This window comes from Falco peregrinus, chromosome 4 (genome assembly GCF_023634155.1).
Source record: "Falco peregrinus isolate bFalPer1 chromosome 4, bFalPer1.pri, whole genome shotgun sequence".
NCBI classification, from domain to species: domain Eukaryota; kingdom Metazoa; phylum Chordata; class Aves; order Falconiformes; family Falconidae; genus Falco; species Falco peregrinus.
Genome location: NC_073724.1, coordinates 53,470,311 through 53,497,960, shown reverse-complemented (window position 1 = coordinate 53,497,960; position 27,650 = coordinate 53,470,311). Strand labels below are relative to the sequence as shown.

The 27,650-nt window shown below is 39.8% G+C and overlaps 1 protein-coding gene across 4 annotated transcripts in view; it reads right to left on the bottom strand.

Moving 5' to 3' along the window:
- The window catches only part of LOC101915980 (interleukin-1 receptor type 1-like), a 32,085-nt gene extending 12,350 nt beyond the window's left edge, over positions 1-19,735 (bottom strand). The window contains exons 1-12 of one of the 4 annotated variants that reach the window (XM_055801584.1): positions 19,439-19,735; positions 18,005-18,180; positions 15,256-15,325; positions 11,743-11,986; positions 11,254-11,440; positions 10,298-10,460; positions 8,197-8,262; positions 7,518-7,638; positions 5,492-5,640; positions 5,049-5,192; positions 3,616-3,777; positions 2,805-3,130 (exon numbers count right to left, since the gene is read on the bottom strand). In XM_055801584.1, coding sequence (XP_055657559.1) covers positions 2,805-3,130; positions 3,616-3,777; positions 5,049-5,192; positions 5,492-5,640; positions 7,518-7,638; positions 8,197-8,262; positions 10,298-10,460; positions 11,254-11,440; positions 11,743-11,986; positions 15,256-15,325; positions 18,005-18,052 — 1,680 coding nt within the window. In that variant the 5' untranslated portion in view covers positions 18,053-18,180; positions 19,439-19,735. Of the gene's footprint in view, positions 1-2,804; positions 3,131-3,615; positions 3,778-5,048; positions 5,193-5,491; positions 5,641-7,517; positions 7,639-8,196; positions 8,263-10,297; positions 10,461-11,253; positions 11,441-11,742; positions 11,987-15,255; positions 15,326-18,004; positions 19,181-19,438 lie in introns of those variants that run through there. The other 3 variants (XM_027783608.2, XM_027783710.2, XM_055801586.1) reach the window with 3 other exon arrangements.
- Between the last annotated feature and the right edge of the window lie 7,915 nt (positions 19,736-27,650).

The following is a 27,650-nucleotide window of genomic DNA, read 5'->3' as shown; positions in this document are numbered from 1 at the left end:
TATGAAAAGAGTAGTCTCCCAGGAAAAAACCACAGTATGTTTGGAAAGACACAGTGGAATTAGAAAATTCGAAACAAGTTAATCAGAAAGCAAGAAAGAAGAGGGGCAATCTGGAGTGCCAAATAAATTGACAGGAACAAGCCAACAGAAGAAATATCATATAATTATGGCTGAAAAGAAAAAAAAATGGTGTAGAGAATGCTTTCAATGTATCTTACACCACATACCATTTAGACTGTTTTCTCTGTCAGCATAGACAGACAATAAACTGAAATATATCTGCTACATCATGGTGAAAAAATACTTTTTTACAGGTAACATTGCATTTGCTTTTTCCTTCTGAAGCTATCAAGTTTCCAGAAGCAGACCTCTTGCCAAATAATCATTTGTGGAGGGTTTTTTAATAAAGAGCACTCAGCACATCTGTCTCTATGGGGTTTATTTTATTATAACACAAAAAGTGGTGTGGTTTTCTATGTGACTTGCAAAAAAATAGTTTCCAAGGCAAGAAGACAGAGACAAAATTCAGCTTCAAGATAAAATCCCATGATAAAAGGATAAGCCACTTCATGTTGTGCTACATTCAAGTAGTTAGCTAACAATTAACCATAATAACTGAAACCTTTCTCCCACACTCATTTTCACACAAGAATACTAAAATGCCTACATAATCATACTAAATGTGGTTGTTTAAAAAAGTATCAGGTAGATAAATGCTGACTCACAATTATCTGTCTTCACTTAAAAGTCCTTAGGAGTCTCCTTTAGTGGGAAAATTATTATCTTGAATATTGTAGCAAGCCTCTGAAAAGAACTATGAAAAAAGTGGCCAGAAATTGTAACAGCACATTCACAGAGGAAACAAAAAATACCAGCAGAACTCCATGCAAATCAGTATACTTATATGGAGTACTGCAAATCCTAGAGTTATTAGTATTTTTTTTATTTCAAAGCATATGAAATTAGGACGTTGGAAAAAAATATCTACCACAGTTTCAACCTCTTTATTATTTCTCTCATTTTATATGGAAAACAAGGGTTCTATTTTGAAACACAAGTAGAAAAAAAAACAACTTTGAAGGAAAGTGTAATTTTCAACACACTTCTGACCAAGTTTAAGTCTAAACAGAGTGTAAAAATTTGCCAATAAGGATTACCTAAACTCTCTAGGTTCCTACATTTATTTTTTAAAGATACTAGCCTAAGTGTTCTGCATTTCCAAGGAACACTGACTGAACATCTACTAGAACAATAGTACCTCACCTGATGGATCTATCATGTTCTCAATTTTCATGGCAACATCTCAGAAGAAGTCTCTTGTGAACGGAGGCTGTGGAAAATTACAAAGCTGTGAACACCACAACCAGGAGGATGAGACACTGCTCATAAGAAATATTTGCTAGACCTTCTCAAAGAAAAAGGTACCATGAAATGCTATTGCAAATCTTTCATTTAAAATATATGTTCTGCTCCTGGACCTTGCTTTCTCTCCCAACAATACAGCCCAACAAAAAGCATATTCTATAGCATACACACTTGTGAGAACCAGCTGAAAGCAATTCAGTGACAAATGTTATCCTGCCAATAAAGGTAATGTAAGAACCTACTTAACTTCAGAGAAGAACAAAAAAAGCAAGCAGAATTCACATTTGCATCCAAATGATGCCCTTCAAGGCTGGAGTGTGAAAACTCTTGCCACTTCAGACCACCTTGAAAAGGAAGAACTGCACACAGAACAACAGATTGGGACCCAGAAATAACAAGCTACTCCCAAGCAGGTTGACATAGGACATGCCTCTTTTTTTCTTGCAGAAGTAGATGAGATATTATTTCTTGCCATTAGCACCTGGTTAGGTTTCAGAACTGGCCATTTTCCACTCTCTCCAGGATACCCATCCCAAGCACAGTCCTTTGACAGATTCTCCGTGAATTTCTGTGTTTGTAGTTAGTACAGTTGAGACATGGAATGGGAGCATCTGGTTTCCAGAGTAGCAGCACAGTCTAGAAAGCTTCCAGTTTGCATGAAATCTGAAATATTTTCAGTTTCCTGACCATTTCAAGAGACTAAGTTTAGAAAACACCCCATAAACCAGATACCACAGAATTATTCAATAAATGTGTAAAAAGCCACAGATTCCATTCCATTTGCTGAACACATTTAGTACCAACTGTTCAGCTAAAACATGCTTAATGTTGTGAGGAGTTTTAAATATACCTATGTCATGTGTTTCCCCAACCCCTTCAGGAATCAAGGATAAGGTCTGCTGCTCAGGAGGGCACCCCAAAGCAGATTCTTGCAGTAATGAGGAAGTCAGACAATGATGGAGAAGCAACAAGAAGAACAGAATTACTAGGAAAATGCTGACAACAGACAGATTTTTTAATTTATCAACTGCAGTTTCAATTTTTTAAAAAGTGGACTTCTCAGCTGCTTCTTCAGTGGATATTACATTTATAGGACCATTAATATTACAGGACCATGCCTATTTAATAGTTTACCACCATCAACAACATGTACCTCTTGTATCTGTGCAAGACTAACACAACAAATTGTGTCACTATCCAAAACCCAGAACAGAAATAAAGCTGGACAGTTTTTCTTTTAGGGTGTAATTTGGGGAAGGGATGAGTAGGTTTTACTCCTTGAAGAAAACACTTACTTTGTAATATAAAGAATTTGTGTAAAAAACCCACACATTTCAGAATAACCTTCTCAGTATTATTTTAATAAGTGCATTTTAACTTCCCTTTGCTGCAGAATTGTTCCAAGTTAGGGGCAACAAACACATTTCAGAAGAAGATACCTTTTTCCTGGATGGCATTTGATAACGCACATTTTTCCAGAATTTTGTATTTGCTGAACAGGATTTCTCTGAGAAGTCCCCTTTCCATTGGATAGCTCCATGTTTTTGCTTAACGTATCTGATTGATTCCGGCATGCTTGTGTAGTCCTGTATTTCATCCATTTCTATAAGAATCACTTGAATCCCATCACGGATGAGAGCATTATACATAGCTAGTTGTTGTTCAGCAGTGTCTTCTAACAGGCAGCAACTAGATGTTTCTGATCCCAAAATAATCATCAGTCTTCTGCTTTGCTTAAGGGTTTCATCAGCAACACTGACCACAGCTGTAAGTAATGAAGGAACGATCAATCAAAGTTTGCACAGAAACTTTGCAACTGATGTAAAGCATTTCTTCATTTTAAGATTGCAGATATATGGACCAGTGGCTGGCTCAGAGGACTGGTAAATTTAAGATCTCCACATTCATGATTTATGATCCATTGCATGAAATTACTGAAATTCAGTCCCCAGGAGCAGATATCATTCAAAAAACGCTCAACAATGTTAATATTGCTGCTAAATCCTCATTTATTCATCACTAAAATAAAGGCCAGGCCCTCATAATATCAGAACAGGATTTGTGGTAAGAAACCAGAAGATTTTAAAATAAAGAAATTGTTCATTGGATAAATTGATAAATTATCCATTAAAAATGAACAATTAAGCTTTGTTTTCCCAAAATAGGCATTTTTAAACTGTATATCTCATCTTCTAACCCAAGAACAATGTGTCAAAAGACAACCTATTAACTCTACTAATTAAAGTATACCTTCTCCTGGTAAATCATCTCTTCCCAATATAAAGAGATTATATCCACACTGTTGTTCTAAAACATCAGGGAGTATTCTACGAACAAAGGTTTCCAGACGATAGAAACTTCTGCCTCCACTGCTTTGTGCGTACAGGACATATGCATCATATATTTTCCCATCTAAAACAAACACAAATGTTTCTATTAAAAAAAAATATATCTATAACACAGCAACGTGCCTTTATTTCAAAGTTTTATTTTGGACTGTTTAAAAATAGCGATGGGGGGCTGATTCACCCAACTGACAGAATAATGTCAAAGCACTAAAATGCCCTGCAAATCAAAAGATAGGTGATCAGCCACAGAACCAGACTTCTTTTCCCACCATGGGGAGGGATATGCACAAGCAAGCTGGATGCAAGACCCTGGACCTGCAGAAGGAAGCCTCCAGCCCCACAGGTGCTATGATAACGTGTCCTCTTGCAGGACTTTCCTCACCACCTCTCCTGAAATAAACTCAACAGCAGTTATCTCCACTTCCGACTAACCACAAGAGTGGGTGGAAAATGGCAATTCTTTCTTCTTTTTCTTTTTTTTCCTTTGTTCTCCATTAGAACTCTGGTAAAGTGTTCTGGGGAAACTGAACTTTTAACCAGAAGTTGAAATAACTTTTCTGTGAAAATGTTTAGAATAGCCATGAGAAAAAATTACTACTATTTCAATGCACATAGCCCATTTACTTTCAAGCTATGGGGAACTTCAGACAGTCTAATTCTGAGCACTGCCACACAAAAGATCTATAATGTTGCACTTATTCCAATTTTTTCACACCTGTCCAATGTATTAGTCTACACCACAGCAATCAAAACACATAAGAAAAATCACAGAATACAGAACAAGTAGTATTTTTTCTCTTCAGCATGTAAACATCAAAACTGACAGGATTTTAGAGAAGTGTTGGGTAAAAGAGAGAAGTTGCAAAAAAAAAAAAAAGGAAACCAACAAAATTAATCTCTGAGAAAATGAGTGTCTCATTTTCCATATAAATATTTAATGCATGTCTTTAAACAGCTAGTTTACAGGATGCAGCTCTGCTGACACCTATTGATCATCATCAGAGTGACCATAAATCTACATGTAAAATACTTTACAGAAAAGCAAAGAGTAGCATGTAAATTTAGGAATAACCTGGAGTTCTTTTTGACCTATCTCACCACCACTACCTTCAATATTATGTATTGTTTATTACCTCTTCTATGATTATATTTTTTACGCATATGACTGAAAAAGAATCCCCCAAAAAAAACATTTTTGTGCATTTCTGAAAATTCATCAAGGTAATTCCACATACATTCTACTAAACAATCACGTTGTTTAGAAGTAGTGGCAAATGAAAAAAATCAATAGTTTTTTTTTTATAGAAACTAACATACCTGGTCACATTTACATACCTTCCTTACTTCTAAAGGCACAGACAGAATTACGGTACCAAAGCACCAGCTCAATCTTGAAAATGTTGTAGATTATTAAAGTAGTAAATGTTAAAATTAACAGAGAGACAAGCCCTCCAGTCAGCCATCTTTGTATATTAGGAACTGCACAAAAAAAAATAAGAAGATTGCTTTTTAAATATTGAATTTGTCAAAATCTGATCTTTCATACAAATGTAATACAGATTTGAGTATCGTATTTTCCACTTCTATTTACCTATTTTTCTAATAAGGATAAATACACTACTACAGCAATTCCTTCCCTATGCAGAGGTACATGCATATGTACTGCAAACTGTAAGCCATCTGTCTTCTATGAACACAATGTATAGGCACTTGGTATCAAAACCCATTCTAGGGAAGTCAAGGCAAAGACAGGCTGAAAAAATAACAGTATTTCTTACCTCTGTGTTTTAACATAATATAGGACGCAACTTGCCCAAAGGCATTTGAAGCCTGACATACAAACGGGTGTTCATAATCTTCACTATTCACTTCTGAAATTATGAGCTTCACAGAATTCATAGGGCGTCCATCGTAAGAAGTTTCCTCCCTATCCAAAAGGCAACAAACAGAGCCATAAAACCACAGCCCTTTCTGGAATGACTTCATCACTAACAGCTGCAGCATGACAATGGTTGTTTCTACAAGACTGTTATCTTACCTGGAGCTGTGCTTCCCCAAAGGAATATAAGGTTTCTATAGCTCAAAGTACAAAAATACACCTTACAAACCTAAGCAAACCCCTGTTATGGGCCTCCCAGCCCCTCCACGAGCAGGCGAAGAGAGAGAAATTCAACAATGTGATACAACACAGAGTGAGGCCCTGGTTCAAGGTGTCATCTTGCAGTAAGCCGCTCTGGGACAGGGAGGGCATCAAAAGAGGTGACCAGCAGCAGACACCACCAGCTCACAGTGCGAGTGCAGCTGCAGGGAGTGGAGTATCCACTGTTGCTTCACCCCATGGATCAGAACCGACTTGTAACAGCTGAAGTGTCAGGCTACACCATTAGGAGACACAGATTATCCCACACACACTGTACAAGGGCACAAAAGTGCTCATGATGCTGCACATTTAGTCACGTGTACTGTGATGTGTGACTGATGTGTGAACTAAACAACTTTTTAACTACCATTTAAAATGCAAAATAAAAGCTTGAAATATATCATAAAGGGCATATATAGGACAACATGGATCACTTTCTAAGCAAAAAGTTACAGTAATTTGAACACTAACAAAGAATGAATGAATGAACATTACTAATGCAAATGACTAATTGTTGCAAAGATGATCGTTAAAGTGCTAGAAAGTACAAAAAATAACATTACTTTTATGATATCAATTCAGTGACCATGTGCCTCTGCATTATAGCCCAATTGTTTATGGCATTACAACTCTTCATGACAGTAAAATACATTACTTTTGTATAGGGTTTTGTCTCGGTGAACACTCAATTCAGCATTTTATTTCCCCCTTTGTTTTATGATGAGAACTTATTTCTCACTTTATTCTTACTTTGACAATATCATTCTCATTTTTCCATCAGTTTCTTGGTCATAGATTGTGATAATTTTTAAAAAATTCTCAAGCACTATTTTTTTCATAGCACCACCATGAGATGAGGACTGCCAAAAAAACCTTCAATTTTTAGTTCCCAAGCTGTCATACCTATGAAAATTTCAGATCGCCTCCTGCCCCAATTTTAGTTGCTTTTCCAAGTCAGGTCTAGTTTCTTCTCTCCATTTAACCTGCTTTTCACCTCCACCTTATCTCCCAGCTGCCCTTCTCATGCTTTACTCAATCCAAGTCCATTTTCCTTCCAGATCCCAACTCATCACTGGAAACCTGTCTCCCTTTTCTCCTTTCACACCACTAAGCTTCAGTACAATGTCCTCAGCCAAGTCTTCCATTTAGTTGTTCAGCTGATTGCAGTTACATTTCTCTAACTCAAGGCTCTTAAACCTTGTTTAAAGGTTTAGTCTTAATTTCTCCTGTAAAGCACAAGTTTGACCTTGCAACCTTTCAGAGAGGCAGATGTGAAGGGAAAGGAGAACGCAGAAGAGACAGTCTGAAGATCATATGCCTGAACACGCTAGATCCAACTGAAAAAGGCCTCTGTGAGGCCAGAGCCTGCTCAATAGAAACTGTATTACAATTATGAGAATGTAGGTCTACAGAATACCTTTTCCCAAGGCTGGAAATTAAGACAGATTTTTACAATGACCAAAAAAAGCACAATCACATGTGAAGTCCATGTGCCTGAAGTTCTACTTCAAATCAGAAAGTGAATTGAAAGAATTAAACATTAGTTTTTTAAAAGAAATCTATTTAAGCAAGTGAAAAATGTTGCTAAATATTTTAATGTCAAAGGGAGAAAGTTCCACTTTGGTTGCCAACACAATATTTTTCTAATCAGAAAATATACTTACTCATAGGGACTTGCAAAAATTCTGCTCATATGAAATACATCAATATACACACCATTGCCTGTCCAAAACACCTCATACCCATCAGCACCTGTTGTATTGCAATCCACTGTAACCTGTGAGCCTATAAAATTGTTACAAAGTGAGAAGTTAATTTCCATATTAAAGTCTATACAATTCTATTCACAGACTCCCACACAGACCAGCTAACAATGGTCCCACGTCCTTTCAGAAAAGTTACTCTAACAGAGGGTCTATATACTTAGTGATGTGCAGGTTCAGAAAGAGACTGGTAGGATGGAAGAGGCTAAATCCAGGAAGAAGATGCCTCTCCCTGGGGCATCACTTTCCCTGCAGATTCAAAGATGGATCTGTTCTTAGAATCTCATCCAGAGTGATGGAAAGCAACCAATGTGACAGAGAATCATCTGGGTTCCCCACAATTTTCTTCCCATCCAAGAGATTTCCCTAGGACTTGGTAAGCAACATGCCCTGTCTCTTCCCCACTCACTCCCAAACACTCCTTCTTCAGGAGATCAACATAGAGAAACTGAGCTGGTCACTGAGCTAGTTTTTGTCCAAAAAAACCCCCAAAACCAGCGAACACCGAATATGCCACTCCTAGAGTACAACTTTTCATTACCATACAAAATCGTATTTTCTTACAGAGAAAACTACTTACCAAGCTGCACTTCAATGGAGTTGTTTCTTGGGTAAGATATTTCTGGGGGCTTTTTTGGTGGGCTCACTAACCAAAAGAAAGAAAATGCTTTTCAGAAAACCTGGGGCAGCTGCAGTCTATTCTATGCTTTACAATCAAAGAGTACAAAAGTACAAAGTACAACGAAAAAAAACCCTGTCCTATGGACAAGTTTGTCAACAATTTTATAACAGACATCACTCAATGCTGATTGTCCTCTCAGGCAGTCATTACTTCTGACAAAAAGGTAAACTATTCTTTGCCCCACCACTTCCAAAACGTAGTGCCGCAAATCTCCACACACTCATGGTGGACTGGCTGATCCATGGCACAAACACCCTGTAATATTGCATGCACAGGTGCTGAGAAGGGTATGAGTAAATATCTATAGCATTACCCCTCTACAATCTGGACAGCATGTCACCCAGCACCCCACAGACGCAAACTGGAGCTGAATACTTTTAGATGGAGCCAAATATTTTAGAGTAAAATTCACCTATTTTAGACTTTTACTATTATAAAGGGGGAAATTTCATTCCTATGCTGTAATTAATGGCCTTACAGTTCTTCCTACAGCACTATCCTAAGCAAGTACAACATCAGTGGCCCCTTTTAGATGTTTACATTAGGACTAGATATATGACACTGGGGAAAGCTTATTTCTCTCTCCAGGCTAAAAAGGGAGAGGAATCAACAGGTGGATTTCTAGACACCTACCTTAGAAATGTCTCAACATGGCTAAATGAATGCCAGCCTGGAGGGTCCCTTAGTAAACACACATACCAGTTCCAGCTGTCTCAGGCAGCTGTAGGACGTTTTAGAATATTTCCTATCAGATACTCAAAGTTCAAGGAAGTTTCTCCAAGAGCACAGATTAGCAAAAAGAAATTCTAACTGATCTTGTTTGAACCCCCTAGAGAAGCACGCAGGATTGCCCCAGATATATCCTTTCCTTCCACTTCTGAAAAATAGTCTGCACTATTCTTGGACCCCAAGTCACCCATTTTAATGTAGACTTCCTCAGCTGGAGTCTTTAAGAACAACTGAGCTGCCTTCAGTCATTTAAGGCAAAGGAGGGATATGATTTTGCTTCTACTGCGTAGTAGGAGCTGAAATTGCACTAAGAGAAAAGTTCTAGGGACTATTTTAAGACCAGAATTATCATTTCATCTGATCTGACCTTGTGTTCCTCATATTTTGTATATCCACATCATATACATATAACATTATATGAATATGATACATATTCATATAATACATATAAATACACATATATACATACATATGCATATCTATTTACACACAGATAAAACAGGCAAGCAAAAAACTAGACTACTAAATCATAATGCAATCTATTAGTAAACCTGAAAACGTCTTTCATCAGATGGAATGTAAAAACAGTACTGATATTTCATACATTGATATAGCACAGCCTTTTCAGTGATCCAGTATCTATTTCATAATGATGTGCTAGCAAAGGAGTTCACATTTTACAGCTAGGCCTTCTTTTTTTATTTTTCTGGTGTGCTGGTGGCCCCCTGTCATAAATCAAAGTCTACTGAACTAGACACACAATACCAGAGATCAACAGTTTTTGTGCTGAGGAACTTAAAACCAAAACCAGAAGAGACGGAGGTCTGAAGGAAACAGATAGGACATAGAGTCAAGGTACTGCTAAAATTTTGGTCTGGTTTAGTTTGTTGTTCTTGCATCAAGAGGACAATGTAAAAGAGAAAAGTAAGACAGGCAGGATAGAGAGTGCAGCTACGGCTACAGCAGAATGTATTGTGCTTACCAAGCCTTACAGGGCACCTGTTTAGGAACCTTGGTAGCTGGTCTGGGCAGCGATGCTTTGACATGCTGTAACTTTGAACAGGGGAATGAATCTTCAACACAGTGGCAACAACAGACAAAAATATATAAACTCTAAGCCAGCATTTCTTCCCCTCACATTTAGGAAAAAACTTGTGGCCCTAAGAATGTCTAGCCACAACTTTGGTCTGCTAGCTTTAGTCTTTAGAAGCTTGGAAAAAAATTTGGAGTCATTGTTATGAACACAAACACTGTGAAATTACCTGCTTACCTTCCACAGTCAGACTGATGTCTCGGGAAATGTTATATTGTTTTCCATTGTAGCCATATGTTGTTTCGCATGAGTAGTTTCCTTGATCATGGACAGTCACATTCAAAATTATAAGATCACTGTCTAAGAAGGCAAACCTTTTCCCTTCCAGCAGCTGGCAGTCCTAAACACGTGCAGAGAACTCTGTTAATTCATATCCCTACCTCTTTCCATGGTTTGTCTCTCTTTAATGCAACCTGAACTTTCAATGGACCACAGCACAAGGGTGGATGCCTTGCAGAGGCTGAGGAAGAGCAAGGGCAGTGGATTAAAAAGCAAACCAACACTTCATTTTTGTTAATTCAAAGATACTCCAGTTCATTTCCTATAGAAAACAACTTTCAGTATCAGAGAAGTAAGAAAGAGAAATGCAAGTATCAGTATTTATAAAAGTATTCATTAATGAAGAATCACTCAATAATTAGACTTAATTTTTTGAAGTACTTAAATACTTACGGTACCATATGGACTGTATGGGCATAAGGCAGGAATGCTGCAGAAAGGCACTACGTTCTTCTTTCAGAATGAAGCTTTAAATAAGCATGAACAATATGAAGTGGCATTTATTTAATGGAACAATATTGAGCACGTAAATGGATATGCCATTTCTCACAAATGACATACTAAATCTGCTTCCACACAACGGAAATTGAGGACAGCGTGTTTCGCTAGCAGGTAAGAAGATGCCACCTAGTGGATATGTGGCTCAACAGCTCTCCTACCTCCAAACTGAATTTTCACCCTGTTAATCAAAAAACCTGTATACACCTTTAAAAGATAAAAAGGCTTAATCCTCTTCCAATTTGTTTAGAAAGCATTTTTCTCCTATTTTCAATAAATCTTTCGTTTTCCTTCTACAATTCATAAACATCAGTGATTTATATCTTAAAGAATGGGACAAAACACAGCATTCTCACCTTATACCAACGAACAGGCTGAATATTCTTCTCATCCCTGAAATAGTCCAAGTGTGGGCACACAACTTTTGCAGACGACACTGTGAATATCACCTCCTCTACAGCAAATTTTTCATTTAAGCATAAACCATCAATCCTCTCAAAAACTGTTACTTTTGTACACATTTTCCTGGAGCTTGTTGAACTCCTGCAATTAATATAACATAATTAAACTAACCTATTTGGCATGTATTTTAACTAAAAAAATGTATGTTATTCTTTTTGGAGAAGAGAGGACAAGAATTTACAGTTTCTCTAATAGATTTACTTTTGCCTACTAGGAAAATGAACCAAAACTAGACTTACTTTCCGCAACCTAAAATTAGTTTTTGTGAATGCACTCTCCCTTCATTAGTATTTATCTTACACCAAAATTCTACGTGCTTTCAAAAAGTTATTCCCCTTGAAACTCATTTCTGTAACAGAGTAAATTTTTTAAAAAACTGTCACCTTATCACACATTCATAATCTCCAGAATCTTCTAAGATTGCAGGAAGAAACCAAATTAAATTCTTCTGCTGATGAATTCTAGAATGTTTGTCTCTAGGCACAGCTGTCTGGTTACCAACTTTATACCATGTTAAGTTGTAGTCTCCACTTTTCAAGCTCTTTTCCAGCGAACATCTAATAGCAAGAGGCTGCCCATCAGGCACAAGACTTTGCCTCAACATCACATCATAGGCTTCACATTTCTCTACAGGAAAGAGATAAACATTAAAGAAAACTTCAAACGCTAGAAGGATAAACTGAACTTATTTCTTGACTACATTTACAAAGTTCAGTGGAGTTTTCACCTCCATTCTCAAGTCATCTACTAAAAATACAAATATAATCCCTTACCTTTACAGCTGAGGGTACTACTCACTGATATATAGTTATGCCCCTGAAATGAAATGCTGGTTTTTTGAATTTACAAGCTTTACACTCAGCAGAATCTCTTCATTTGCAGCAGACTTGTCATTTGTATGTTTTAATTCAGATGCAAATAACTAAAGCACTTGTATTCCTCCATTCTGTTTCATGTGCATGTACACAAACACAAATTTCACATTCAATGTCTTTATTTGTTAACTTAACTGTAGTCGAAGTCCTCAAGACAGGACTATGCTTTCAGTATCCAAAGGTCCTAAAAAGGACACTGAAGTTAAAGTTGCTGTTGCACAAATATTAAGTTTGCTATGGAAATGTCAACTCACCCTTCATTTTATGAGCATTTAGAGAGGAATTATTACAAGCACTTACCAATGAGCTCATTTGCTTTCCTCCTGACACAATGAGATTCATACGGAAAAAGAGCAACATCCTGAGATTTTTATTACTCTTTTTTTTTTTTTTTTCAATATAACAAAAAAGGCACTAACTCTGGATACCATGGTCACATTCCTAAGTCAGTATTATATTTATCTAAAGTTCCTTGTTTTGTTAGAATATAAGAACAGCCACACAGAGTCATGTAAGTGTCTGTCTAGCCCAAAACCCTGTCTCTGTTAACAACCAGTAGCAAACGTTTAAGAAAAGAGAGTAGGACACCAAGTAATACTTTGCTTCCAGCCCCTTTCTTTCCTTTTATGTTCTGCACAAAAAAACATTCACTGGCTTTTATAATTTCTCTTGGTATCATATATTTCTTGTTTTGAGAAATGGCAAAGTAAACTTTCCCTCATCTGCCTAGTATTTACAATTTTATAGACCTCCATCGCATCCTGCCTCAGTCATCTCTTTACCTCAGAGTCCTCATTCATTTAATGACTTCTCAAATAGAAGCCATCCCTTATCATACATCACTGTCGCTCTTCAGATATAGTCATTCTAAGACAGAACGACCAGAACTGCAGACAGCTGAGGCACATTCACAATGGGGTTAAGGTGTAGCCTTAATGTTGTTTTCTGCTCCACTGCTTGCCAAAAATTCTTCTTTTCTGACCACCACAAATGACAGAGCTAATGCTTCCAGAAAGCACCCAAAGATGTCAGAGGAGAATTTTTCCCAGGTGGTTATTTACTAACTTAACACTCACGTCACACACATACAGTATACATGTTTCTGCTATACATGTATGACCCTTCCATGCCTCTCCACATCCATCTGATTTTACTTACTGACATTCTATCACTAAACTATTCAATATCCAGATACCCTCTTCATAAGTGAGCGTTAGTTTTGATCACCAAGGGATAATTTTGTACCATCCACAGTTCTCACCACCTCATTATAAATCTCTCGCAAATTACTTACCAAAACATTGAATTGCTGAGGTATCTGTATTGAATGCCCCCTAACTTTATGAAATGCTGTGGCCACAGGAACTGGTAACCCTTTTCTGACACTAAATGCTAATATTCTGAAATAGTGTGATTATTATTTTTTTTTACACACTTCTTGTCTCAGTTTCTCTGAAGTAGCCCTCCCCCAACGCCCTCTATTATTTCTATGGAGCAGGAAATAATTGTAAGGTACTCACATAGTTAAAGAGACAATAGAACACTCTTCTATTGCAGGGAAGGGCAGCCACATAATCACCTTTCCATATGATTACTTACTTAGCCAAAAACCGGACTATCCAATGGATTTTTGAACCTTGCAGCTTGTCCATCCATGGGCAAAAAAACCCCCAAACAATAAACCCAAACCATTTCCAAACAAATGGCTTGCTAGAAACTCCAGGAATTGAAATTCATGAAGCTTTTCTTTTAACACCGTGACACCACTGCAAGATTCCAGTGGAATTACAAGATTATGACAGCAACTCATTTGAATCATCTGAAACGTTTTAAACATCAACTGGATCATTGGTTGACAGCTGAAGGGCAGAAACAAGCAGTTGCAACTGAGCAGCCTAGCAGTTTTACAAGAATCTGAATGTTACATTATTGTCAAAAGGATGTATTTTCCAGTATGAAAAAATCCTAAGGACACATTCTGTAAAGTTACAACTACAACTTATTTCATCAGTTTATACACTTGTGCTGCCACTCAGATAGACCTTGACAGGTTGAAGAGGTGGGCTGAGCAGAGCCTCATGAAGTTCAGCAAAGGGAAATGCAAAGTCCTGCATCTGGTGAGGAACGACCCCAGGCACCAGCACATGCTAGAGACCATTCAGCTGGAAAGCAGATCTGCAGAGAAGTACACTGGGGTCCTGGTGGGCAACAAACTGACCATGAGCCATCAATGCTCCCTCACAGCAAAGGCAGCTAACGGTATCCTGGGCTGCATTAGGACCTGCCAGTGGGTCGAGGAAGGTAATTCCTCCCCTCTACTCAGCACTGGTGAGGCCACATCTGGAGCAGTGCAGCCATTTCTGAGCTCCCCAGTACAAGACAGTCATGGATTTACTGGGGAAAGCCCAGCATAGGGCCATGAAGATGATTAAGGCAGTGAAGCACCTCTCACATAAGGAGAGAATGAAAAAGCAAGGACTGTTCAGCCTAGAGAAGAGGAGGCTTGGGGAGAGTGTAGGTGGATCTTATCTATGTGTGTGAATACCCAATGAGAGGGAATAAAGAACAAAGTACCAGGCTAGAATTGTCCACTGACAGGACAAGAGGCCATGAGTTCAAATTGAAACACAAAAACCCCACATCTGAACACAAGAAAACGCTTGTTTACTGTGAGGGTGATGAAATACTGGAACAAGTCGCCCAAAGAGGTCATGAAGTCTCCATTTGTGGATATTCAAAATCCAGCTGGACATGGTACTGGACAACCTGCTCTAGCTGACTCTCGTGGGGTCAGAGAGGTTGGACTAGGTATCTCAAGAGTTCCCTTCCAACCTGAATGATTATGTGATAAGGTAGTACATAAAATACTACATACTATATGTTTTATAGATTCCTGCTTTTTGGACTGTTTAAAAGAACTCATTGTCATGCACATAAATTTGTGATTTTCACAGAAGATTAGTACTGTGTGGAAAAAATAAATTTCAGAACAAGACCTTCCTTAGCCACCAATAAACTTACCTGCAATAATTAAAGACAGAAATGCTGCTGTGATATTACACAAAAACAATGTTTTTGCTGTCATGTTTCCCTGCAGAAATGGAAAGAAACCCTTCAATTAGTGGTTTCCAATATATGCTTCACAAAATTTAAAGTCAATGCTTGCATTACACAGTTAATACAACAATTACACAGTTAATACAGGAATTGTCTTTGGCTTGTTTTGAGTCTGTTACCTGCTTACCTGACAGATTCTAATTATTGTACCAGAAAGAAAAAAAAAAGTGAAAAAAAAAGTGAACATTTCCTGTTCAGCTTGTCAAGCACTCAGGATTTGTTACATGGGCAGCACACTCCTGCCTCCCCAGTTCTTGCTTTCCCAAGCTACAGTCTTAGTCTCTTTAACTGTCCCTTAGATGGAATCTGATTTCATATTTCTGACCATCTCTGCCACCCTCTTCTGTATCATCCCCAGTTATGGTACAGCCTGTCTTGAGGAGGGGAGGGAAAAACAGAACTTGCATACAGTCTTCAAAACATAAGTGCACTACAGATTTATAAACTAAAACAATGATATTTTTTTTCCCCTTGGGTTTTTTTCCTAATGATTTCTAACTATCTATTTGTTCTTAGTACTGCTGAGTATTGACCTGATACTTCCATGGGCCTGTGTAGTAAAATCCCAAGATGCCATCACTGAGTGTTAAAAACCAGGTAAACCCAGTCAGCTGCTGAGCACACGATGTTAATATATGGCCCGTAATGTTTTAATTTTGAGTTTTATTTATATTTATCTACAATAAATTTCTTCTGCTATTATTACCCAGTTACTCACTATCATTACATCCTTCTGCTGCTCTGCAATGAACACCTCTGTGTTCTAGCCTGAATGGCTTTTTATTGTTGGCAAATTCTGCCACTGCAACTGTCTCCCTCTGTGTAGATCATTAAAAATATATGCTGAGCAGAAGAGAGTTGTTACTCTAGTAGTGATCTTCCTCCACCTGAAAAACTGATCATTTATCTTCTAACTACTTATTTATACAAGTGAGAATATATTATGGCAGTCTGGCTTCATTGACAGCATCTGCTGAACAGCTTTTGTAAATTAAGATTGTATCAACCATGTCTTCTGTATCCAGTGTGTTCACATACAGATGTGCAATTCTAACACACTTTTAGTATTTCAGAGCCATGATTTCCCTTTAGAAAAGTCACTGTTGACTCCTTCCCTGCATAACTTGTAATCATTTCCACTGGTTCCGTTCTTTACAGCAGTTTCTACCCAGCTGCCTGCTGTGGATACCAGACTCACTGGTCTCTACTTTCCTGGCTCTCCTTTGATCACTTGGTGAGGTTACAGTAACATTTATCACTTTCTGATCTTTTGGTCCCAAAGGGGCTTCAAATGAGATGTTTACAAGAGAACACAAGAGTGAGTATCAGTTATGGTACTTTGTTACAGATAATTTCGTGCTATAACTGCCTTTTACTAACTTTCCAATTTGAGACAGATCCTTCCATGGAAGATTAACCATAAGAAAAAAGGTACTGGCACTGAAATTCATGCTCTTCCATGACAAACATGAATGCAAAAAATTCTTTTTTTTCCCCTCTTGCTATGTTCGTGTCTTCCCATAGCCTATGCCATAGGGTTGTTTAATACCTGAATGATCTATTGGCCCTCCGGACTCTTTGGCAGGCTTATCCCTAACATGTTTGAAGAAGGATCTATTAGTTGCATGCCTCTGACAAGTTGTTCTTTAACTTGGCTTGCCTTAGTGCTTTTTTTTCTATTCTGCCTACCACAGTTTTTACAGCACTATGAAAGGACAAATGCAGTTATTAAAACTGAAGGATGAGCAGGAGGACCCCGTCCTGTTGTGAAGAATCTTCAGCTGATCACCAATTTCTGCAATAGTCAAAGATGGCACTTCCGGCTGCTATGTTTCACTTCACCAAACTGATTCAGAAGCATGCCATATATTGAGTCATCCACACTGCTTCTTGCAGTGCCTGCCTTCCTCCCCCTTCTCTTTCCTCCTCCCTTATTGCAACTTTCCGCTCAAATTACCAGGCAGGTCTTTTCTTGCCTAGCTGTAAGAAGGAGTTAAGACAAGAATGCTGAACATAAAAAGAAATACACAAAACTTTAAAGTCACTGGAAGGGGTTTATGTGTGTTTGTACAAAAGCTCCAACCTTCCTTACTAATTGTGACAGACAGTAACTCTTAAAATATCTAGTTTTCAATTTTAAAGACAATGAAAATATTATCATGGAAACAAAGGAAAAAACTGGGACTGAATAGACTTCACTTATGACCAGGTATTTTCTTTATGACTTCTCTGAATCACTGTTTTTTCATAAGATCCATTCTATTACAGCGTTACCTTATTCTAGCGTTCCATCTCAAATGTACTCTCTCAAGCATTTTGCCCCAGCAGTAGCGTCAATAAATGCAGCAGTAGTATTCTGAAGTGTTCCAGAATTTGTTTCTCTATAAATTCAGCGTTCTTTCTGTCTACTTAAATTTGTAACTTGCCCTTTTGCCAACGTGGAAGACCCGCAAATATGTATAGCCCTGTGTAAAACCATACACGTGAACTGCTCTGAGGAGACTCTTGACTTTCCACGATGAAAAAATTTCCATTTCTGTGGAAGGTATACCCAACAGCAAAATTAGGCTCTGCTCTATGCATGCATTCATGTAATTACTGATGAAAGTAACAAGCGTATGACTGTAGAGTCAAGTACAAATGCTTTTCCTACCACATTCAGCCACAATAAACAGCTAAATTTCTCCATTTGCTCAGTCATTTTGTCCAGATCTTGAGTCTGTGGAGTTTTATCACTCAGGACAGAATTCAGCTGGTATTATCTTTGCCCAGATTTCCCAGAGGGGAAAAAACTCCATCTATCTGAGGCCATGTCCATAAAGTTAAGTCCTGAAAAGAAATTTTTGTATAAATTTCAGATTAAAGAAATAAAAAAAAAATAAAAAGACCAGCGTCTGAACAAGATCTTCAATCACACACCTGAATTACAATTACAGCATCCCTGATAGCACACAGTAAAGCATAATTCTCATTAAGATCTGTCACTAAATCGGTACCGCCACCTTTCCCTCTGCTCTCTAATCCTTTAAAAGTTGATCTACTTAATACAAATAACAAAAACCTAAGCTCATCAGAACTTTGAAGAAACACGGCTTTCGCTAATTTTTGCACACTTGGGGCATATTTTTCTTTGAACGTCTTATTCAAAAAGATGGACAGATTACAACATGCAACAGTCATGTTCTCAGAATTGAGAGAAGTGACAGAAAGACCATCACACTATTTCTTTTCTGTAAGTCCATGAACATTTTAAATCATAAAAGAAACATATTCAGATTACCTTAATTGCTTCTATTAACTGCACGGTACACCATGCCTCTTCAAAAGAGCTTTCTCAAGCCTCTCACTTTTGGTCTAGAAAGAATTATTATGACAAATACTCCTCCGTCGCCGAGGCACACGTAACGGGTGCCCAAGGACTGGGTCACCCGCGCCAGGGTGTAGCGGGCTGAGACTATCTGGGCAGCCGCTTCTCCGCGGGTGGCTGCCACCCCTCACCGGGTACGGCAGGAAATCACGTTTCACTGTCCATCACTTAAACCCTTACGCATTCCTGGCAATTCCCTTGGAAGGGGCTGGAGCCCCTCAGCGGTGCGGGAGCCGCGCTCCCAGCCCCCGGCCCGGCGCGCTGAGGCGACCCGGCAGGGCGCTGCTAGGGGACCCGCGGGGACAGCAGCGGACCTCGGAGAAGGGCGCTCGCACGCCTTCTCCCAGAAACCGAGCCGCGCCGCACGCACGGCCGGCAGGGGAAAACGCTGACCTTATAAAACAGATTATTTGACTCCCACTCCTAAACTGCCGCCAGCCCGGAGTTCTTGCTCTGAGCTCCCCCCCCCCCCAGCCTCACGAACGGGATGCGGGGCAAGGCAGCACGGCCGGCGCGTCTCCGCCGTCCCCCCGGACCGTCCGGTGGAGAAAAGCGGCGCCCGCCGCACCCGACCGTCCGCCGCCGCGCTCGGCCACCCCGCGGATCTAGGCCCCCGCCCCCGCGGCCGCGAGGGAAGCGCCGCCGCCCCCCGCCTCACGGGCAGGCGGCCCGGCTCCCTCCGGACGGGCCGGCGCCCGGGGAGCCCCCGCCGCTGCCTACCTGCTGCGCGGCTGCCCGCCCGAGCGCGGGGCGGGGCGGGGGGAGCCCCCGCTGCCACCTCCCAGACCGCCCGCCAGCCGCGGCCGGCGCTCGCCGCATCGCACGGGCAGCTCCGGCCGGCGCGGCCTCACCCTGCCCCGCCTGCCGCTTGCCGGCCTGGGAGCCCCCGCGACGGTGAGGCGGCCCCGCGGCTGGGCCGTGCCGTGCCGTGCCGTGCCGAGCCGAGCCGCTCCCCCCGCCCCGCCCCGGCGCAGGTGGCCCGGCGCGGGCCGTGCCGATCAAGCCGGGCTGTGAAACGGGAGGCGTCTGAGCAACGGCCGCCTTCTATTGAAAAAGGCAGGCGCGGGGGGAGCCTGCAGGAAATCCTCCGAGTAGGGATTGCAAGAGTTGGGGTGACTGACCTTTTGGTTTTGTTTCCGTTTGTATTTTTTTTCCAGTTACAGGCACCTGCAAACTTCCCTAGTTGAAGACAGCGTGTCACTGGAAGAGAAAGATCCCCTCAGGACTTGGAGGCTGGTGGCAGGAGGAGCATCCCAGGACATCAGCTGCTTTGTTTGCTTCTTCGTTGGGCTGCTTTAACAGCATGGTCTGAATTCCCCAGACTGCCACAGGTCACATAGGTACTTGGCTCTGAAGCTGGAACATACAGGCTTAGTCCATCTAGTGCTAAGTTTTTACCTGCAGACTTAACAGCTAGTAAGTAACCCTGACGTTTTTTAGTGGTTACTTAGCTTGTGGCTGCTCTGGGAATGGTATGTTCACTATGTTCTGGTGTTCCTGAGCTCTGTTTTGCTCGCACATCACAGCTGGAGTCAGAATTCTTCAAAGCAGAAGCTCTTCAGATGTAGACTGAAGGGACAGACTCGGACAAGGACGTTCTTAAGGTTGCATAGTCACTTGTTGACTTAACTACTAACTACTAGTAAGGTCGAGGAAAGCTCTTTCTTGGGTTCCTCCCAAAGTAGGCCGCAATCACTGACCTTTCAGAATTACCAAGGTAGATGTTGTCATTATTGTTAAAAATACATCATAAACTCACTTGCTAAGCAAATGACAAGTATTCTGCAAAAACTGTGGAGGATAATCCAGCCATGTCCTGCTTCTTCCACCCTAATTTCTTGTTCTAATTCCAGTACTTCTTTCATTCCACTTTCTGGTAGTATTGTATTTACCAAACAGAAACACATTCAACCATCCTGCCCACTGTATGGTAGCCACAGATAGCAAAGATGGGGGATTATGCCCTGCTATGTCTGCATATATTATCCTACATCAACGCAAGTTATGTAGTGCTGGCTGGAGGCACATTGTAACAGCTCCAGATATTACACTGTTGGGAGGAACACAGAATGAATTCATTCCTGGCACAACAAAGCAGTAGGATTTATGCAATCAGCTAGTCTCTCTTTGGTCAGCAATTATATCCATATTTCATTTTGGAAGTGTTTCTTATGAACTCACTGCATTATGTCAAATATTTTTTATGCAAGATTTCTAGTTTCTGTATTGTTATTTTGCACCACCAACACACATCTGAGTTAAATCTGATTTACAAGTAAGGTGTTCCTTAATCTGCCCTACTACATTTTTCTAGAAGCACTGATTAAAAAAAAAAAAAAAAAAATCACTTTTGAAGAATCCTTTCCAGGACATACAGACTAAAATTCTGCTATATGCAGTTGTTAGGGGTTTTTTTTTCTTTCTATCTTCATTATAATACTAATAGTGAAAAAATGTTTATAGTAAAAATGTTTCTGGTATAAAAGTAATTGTTAAAGCATTACCAAGATGAACAGCTAAATGGGAACTATCCAATCATTCAACTATTCGGTGATCGATGTGAATCAATTTAGAAAAAACACGTTATAGTAAAGCTGAAGGAATATCAACTGAAAGGCTGGATTTCATGAGACAGCAAAACATACAGAACATAGCAGTCACAAGACAAAAATCTCAGAGAAGAGCAGAGAAGTAGGTTGTGTGAGGAACATGGAAATTGACACTTGTCTTCGTTAACATTTGATGTGGTCAGCAGAAACAGTTCAAAGCATGCTAAGAACCACCACCTCCTGCAATGAAGGTGATGCTAAGCAAAGAGTTATCCAAGTATCCTCCTGATCAGATCTGTGCAGTGGAAATTACTTTTTTTAAAATCTACACAAACATTCAGAAGTATTTCATCTCATAAAGCTCTAAGATAGAGTGATCCATTGTAATTTGCACAGGGAAGGCTCTAAAGAAACTCACCAGTGCCATCGTTGAAAATGGATTGCAGCAAAGCAATCGTCACGAGTTACCTTCCCGTGACTGAAGAGGTATTCTAAAAAGGCTACTCCTGTGCACATGAAGGGGCTGGACTTGGGGATAGCATTTAGTACATTGGATTTTTCCAACATGTATTTGCTGATAAGGTGTCACCATGAAGTCCTTTTTCCATCAGGTGGTGGCATGCATTTGCTGTATTTATTTGAGAAATGTTATATAACCAATGAAGGGAGAACATTACCTTCAATAAATAATTCAGTCCTTTTGAGTTATGCATAGAAGGAAATCAGAGTGAGAGCATTCACTTAGGTAGAGATGGAAAGGAAGCTGCCTGGGATTAATTTAGACCATTGCGTTTTGTTATCACAAACCTTGTTTTTCTGCATCCTCCAGTAGTTTTGTACCAGCTTTCAAGATCACTTGTCTTCCCCAATTTACAATATTGACAGCTTTCCCTTTTCACATATATTAATCTCCTTCAGGCGTATGCATGTGGCTGCATTGGCATTTTTGTTTGAATCAAGGGAGAGCTTTTAAAGCTGGTCTCCCTCTTAACCCCCCACGCTTTGTACCACCAAACAGTTCTGGAGCCCATGTAACAGATTCCTTTCAAATAAGGCAAAACTTAAAGACAAGCTCCAACTACTTGGACATGCTATCAACAGTACCTGACAGCAGTTTGTCTGAAATAGTCTTTTGAAACATGCATTGTGTGGACACCAGGCCCTCCACACCAACTGACTTAACCCGCAAAAATCAGGGCAACACTTGCCCTGATTTATTTTAGGACAAGTGACTATGACAACGATGACAAGCAAGCGCAATTGCTACTTTTGTAAAGGAAATTATACAATCTAGTAATCTTCTCTTTTACCTGCTTTTGGTAAATCATCCTTTCTACGTGCAAAGAGATTGTAGTAACATGTGTCTCTAAGACATCCGGAAATATATTCAGGGCTAAACTTTGTGGGTTGTAACCACAATCTTATTTTTTGGTTTTGGCTGCCATACATATTCATTGTATATATTTCTCATCTGAAACTGAACAGTGCAAATAAAAACCTAACAGAATTTTAAAGCTCTTTATGTATATTTTTCTGCCATTTCTGCTTTAAGCTTTGTTGTACAAGATAACTTCAATGAAGATACTAAGAATATCATTGTACGTACAAAACTTTTAAAGCTACAAGAAAAAAATCAGGAAATGTAATTACAGGTTATTATTTAGATACAATTAAAGTTGCATGAAACAGTCTGTTGTAATACCGATCATCCCAAACCAGAATACTAGGAATGTCAAGGCCACCTAAATGTATTTGCAGTGCTGAGAATGTGTAATTCCATTTTACTGAGCAATCCCACTACTGGTTTTAATGTTGAGCAACTAGCTTAGCGTTTATATCTCGCAGACATCCACTGTACAATAATTTCTCTGGACTTGTAAGTGTGGTTATCAAAAATCTTGCAGTTACAAATTACTCACCAACAGAGCATAGGAAGTAATTTGTACTTCTAGCAGGTTTCTACTAGAAAGGCCAGGCACACTTTTTATGGCAAAATCTATTCCTTTTCCCCCCAAAGAAAATGGTTGGAATGCTTAAAACTCAGCTGGGGGTATCTGGCTTGGCAAAATAACATTAAAGAAATGGGACATGGGCCTGACTGATAAAAGATCTGTTTTCAAGGTCATAATCAAGAGCGTTGGCAAAAGTCTGACAGTGTTTAGTTTCACAAGGTAGATCAAAACATTTAATAAAATATTCTATAGCTATAAAAGCGACCAATGAAATAAGAATTCAACACAATCAGAATGAGGAAGAGAATTATATGCAGCCACAAAACCAAATTAATCCTCTCATCTCCTCTGAGAAAGGTAGTGGCAACTATGGGAGAAGAATGAAGCAAGGTTAATAGAAATTAAGATATGATCCAGGAAATTACAATAACTAAGAAGAAAGCAAAGTTCTTAAGTTTTTTGCATATTTATTTCAGGGAGGTCAAGCAGCTTCTATCCTGAATTCCAGAATAACTGCTATAAGAAGTTGCAGGCACAGTAGCTAGTAATCCTGAAGGATGGCAAGAGCCACTTCAAGAAGTAGTATCTTTATTTGGGCCATCTAAATTAGATGAACAGATAAGCTTTTCTGCAGAAAAAACATTCTACAGGTTTTTAAAAAAATGTACGTATTATGCAACTGGAGAAGAGAAAAATCTATTGAGAAAAATATTCAAAAGCAATCAAACTGCAAGCTGCATGGTATGCAGAAACTTTTGATTCAGAAAGATTAAAATAGAAGTGCAAAACTAGAAATGGAAAATGCAAAAGTAATGTTGCAGCATTCAGTTACATCACATTAGTCTGTTGTTTTGTGTTATCCTTTCTGCCTTCATCTCGGAAACCAATTATCATGGTAGAGCAGAGAAAGCTGAGTTATATTGCAAAACCAGAATTGTAAGGCTGACTGGGAAGCCAGCTGGTGAAAGATGATAGCAGATGCTTGAAAAGGGAGGAGCCAAGGTGTGGCAGTAGTTACTGGCACTGAGGGAACTCACCAGGGTATCAGCCATTGCCTTTGTATCGATGTTTTCATCAGTGCTGTCAACACACACACACACACACAAAAAAAAAAAAAAAAAAAAAAGGAAGTTTTCCTATATAATTTACCAGTGGCATAACAGTTAGAAGAGAAGTATGTGACCCTGCAGCCTGGCTCATAACGGTGTTTACTCGTGCTCCTGATGCACTTAGGAATTACACCACTTTTTTCTTTTTTTTTTTTTAAAATAATTTAAAAGACAAAAATAACAGCTTGCCATCCAAAAATCACACACTAAGACTACTTGGATGTTAAGATTCCAATGACTCACCAGTACGCTATTTCTATTAAAAATACTGAAATAGCAACTGGTGTCTTAAATCAGGTGAACTATTTCCAGTACAGTTAGAGAAGTACCTAAGGCACCTGTATGCATAGATGAAAGTGTTCATTATAGATCCCATTGGAAAGGTGCTCAGACTCCATGAGATACTGATTAAAATTTGGTTTATTTGAGATAACCTGAGAAGGTGAAAGGAGATAGCACAGATAATTTTATGTCTCTTCAGGTGCTGGGAACCCAGAGCTGTGCAGCTTCAGCCAGACTTCTAGTTATGGCAGGGCATGCCACACAAATCCAGTCTGTGGGGAGATTTGCTGGCACTGAAGCCTTTAGAGATCTTACACGGTGCCCTTAGAAACAGACAACTCCATCATTTCTACTGTCAAACACGAGGATGTTGTATGAAAACAGGCTGTTTCCCTTCACGTTAAGCTGAGATGTGCAGGTGGAGTCATTGCCAGGTAGCAAGTAGGAGCTGGCTGCAGGCTTCTCCGTCGGGGTGAGCTGGCTCAGGTCATCCCGCAGCGATGTGGGACGTGCGGCACAGCTCAGGCCTGTGCCTACTCCCATCAGGTCTCACGTGGGTCACTAACTCCTCCATGCACACACATCATCTGTTCAGGACCCTGACTACACTGTTCAGGGTACTGGCCCATCTTCAGCCGAAATGTGTACTGTCCTGTTAACATGTTAACAAATTCAAAGAGACTTCACAGGACTACTGGTGTACTAGTAACAAGCGATAGGACATGAACAAATGGCCTCAAGTTATGCCAGGGAGGTTTAGATTGGATATTAGGAAACATTTCTTCACTGAAAAAATTTCAACATGGAATGTGTTGTCAAGCATTGGAACAGGCTGTTCAGAGAAGTGGTTGAGTCACCATCCCTGGAGATACTTAAAAGACGTGTAGATGTGCTTCAGGACATGGTTTAGTGGTGCACTTGGCAGTACTAGCTCAACAGTTGGACTTGATCTTAAAAGTTCTTCTCCAACCTAAATGATTCTATGATACTAGGGAAAACGAGAACCTTACCCTTCAGGAAGGGAATAAATTAATTTGGCTTGTCTAGGTTAAATTTAAGACAGATTACAACAGCTATCTATAAATAATATATCCAGTCGATGCCAATGAAGGAGAAGAATATGTCTCAGCTATCAATTAATACATTAAAGCTATAAAATTTTAAGTTTTAAGAATCAGATCAAGTGAGATACTTGAACAGCAATAATGAAGATGAGAAACCTAACTACTTTGTTGGGATGAAACATGATAAATCACAGAGACAACACTACAACTGAACACCTAAGATGGGAATGAGCTCATCAAAGGGCAGATGAAGCCCCCTCCTACCCTGTGTTACCCGAGCTCTGGCCTTTGAGGTGCTGTATATACACTGCACAGCTACACACAACGAAGTTCGTGTTCACAGACAACAAAAAACATGCACTTACAATTAAATACACATGACACTCACTGGCAGAAAGTTGTGTCTAGGGGGCTTGAGGTAAAGCCCTCTAAAAACTGGAGGGCAGAGTGGGAGCTTACATTTTAACTGCTGAAAAGATAGCACAAGAAATCCCAAACAAGATTCTCCAAGAGGTCATCTCCTGCGAGTCTTCACAATTGCTTACCTCGTTAAAAAGTTCTTAGCAGTCTTAGCAGTACTGCACTTTATCTGTGTGATTACGCAAGCATACCCTCTTTCTGCAGGCTGGTTACCAGGGAACAGTGATTTCCTCTGACTTGACTCTTCCCACCACAATCTTTTAAATCTTTAAGTACACAGACTTAGCTCAAAGGTATTGCATCTCAGACAAGGTGGGGAATGAAAAGCACCTTTAGCGGAAACAAATTGTGCACCACCTCCTGTTTAAAAAGAATTTGTGCTGTGCTGCTGTCAGCATGGAAGTGATGCTTATAATGATCCCCTTCTTAAAGGGAAGCAACAAATGCATAGGACCTTCAAACACATTATTTTACAGCCTGAACACCTGCCTGGGTTTTAGACAGGTATATACTATAGATTAGGCCTAAAAAAAAAAAAAAAAGCTATATTAATAACTATCAATACAGGTCTTGAAAATACTTCATCTGGGAAATTTCACAAGAAAATGCTTGTATAGTCTCAACATAGAATTAGACTTACTGCTGCAGGTTATACAGAAATTAACAAGAGTTCTTGGATTCTGAAAAACAGGTACTGTGAGAGTTACACGGGTATATAAAAACTAATTTCAGAACTCCTCCGCTAATGACTTTATCTGCTTATCTATCTTGCACAAAAAAACAAGCCCAGGATTAAACTAGCAAGTGAACAGAGTTGGCATTACTTGTGCTAGAAGAAGGGTCAGAAATGGTATTCAGTAACAGCTTTCTAGAAGTTCAAAACAATCAGAATGCAAAAAGTACAGACGAAATTTAAAACTCCTACTTTTATAAGCTCCTTTTATCTATCGGGATTGAAAATTACTTTGTAAACCCTATGCTAAGCACATTAGCCCCTCTGAAATCAACACAAGGTCTCATGTGAGACCAGCCCCTGCAACCCTACTGCCAAGCCTGTGGCTTTCCTGGAGCCCGTTAGAGTCAGGGCTTCCCCCAGGAGATAAGCAGAAAAGGCTGCCTCCCCACTGCTGCCGAGAAGCCCTACACAATTCCTCCATTTGAGGTCCCCTGTGTTTTCACCAGCTCTTGAGGATCTGCAGCAAAAGTTGCTCGGCGGGGTACTGCTGGGGACGGTGCTGGTCTCAGGGAGCAAGGCAGCAGCCATGGGGCTGCTTTAGCTTCACCTCACTGCAAGAGGAGTACAGGACAGAGCAGAGCCAAGCTCCCAGCTCCCGTTTGCCCAGGCAGCGCGAGGTGGTTAGTGCTAATGTTGTGCCAAAACTAAGTTTACACAATGGTTAATGAGACCCTTTCCCCTGACACATTCAGCAGCCTGAATGAAGATCTAATTTAGCAGCCTTGTTTAAGACACTTCAAGTCAAGACTGCTGGTTGCCGTTGTTCATTCTCAGCATGCTTTAGCGGAGGAATGAGGAAAAACATAGCGGTGCTGTAAGA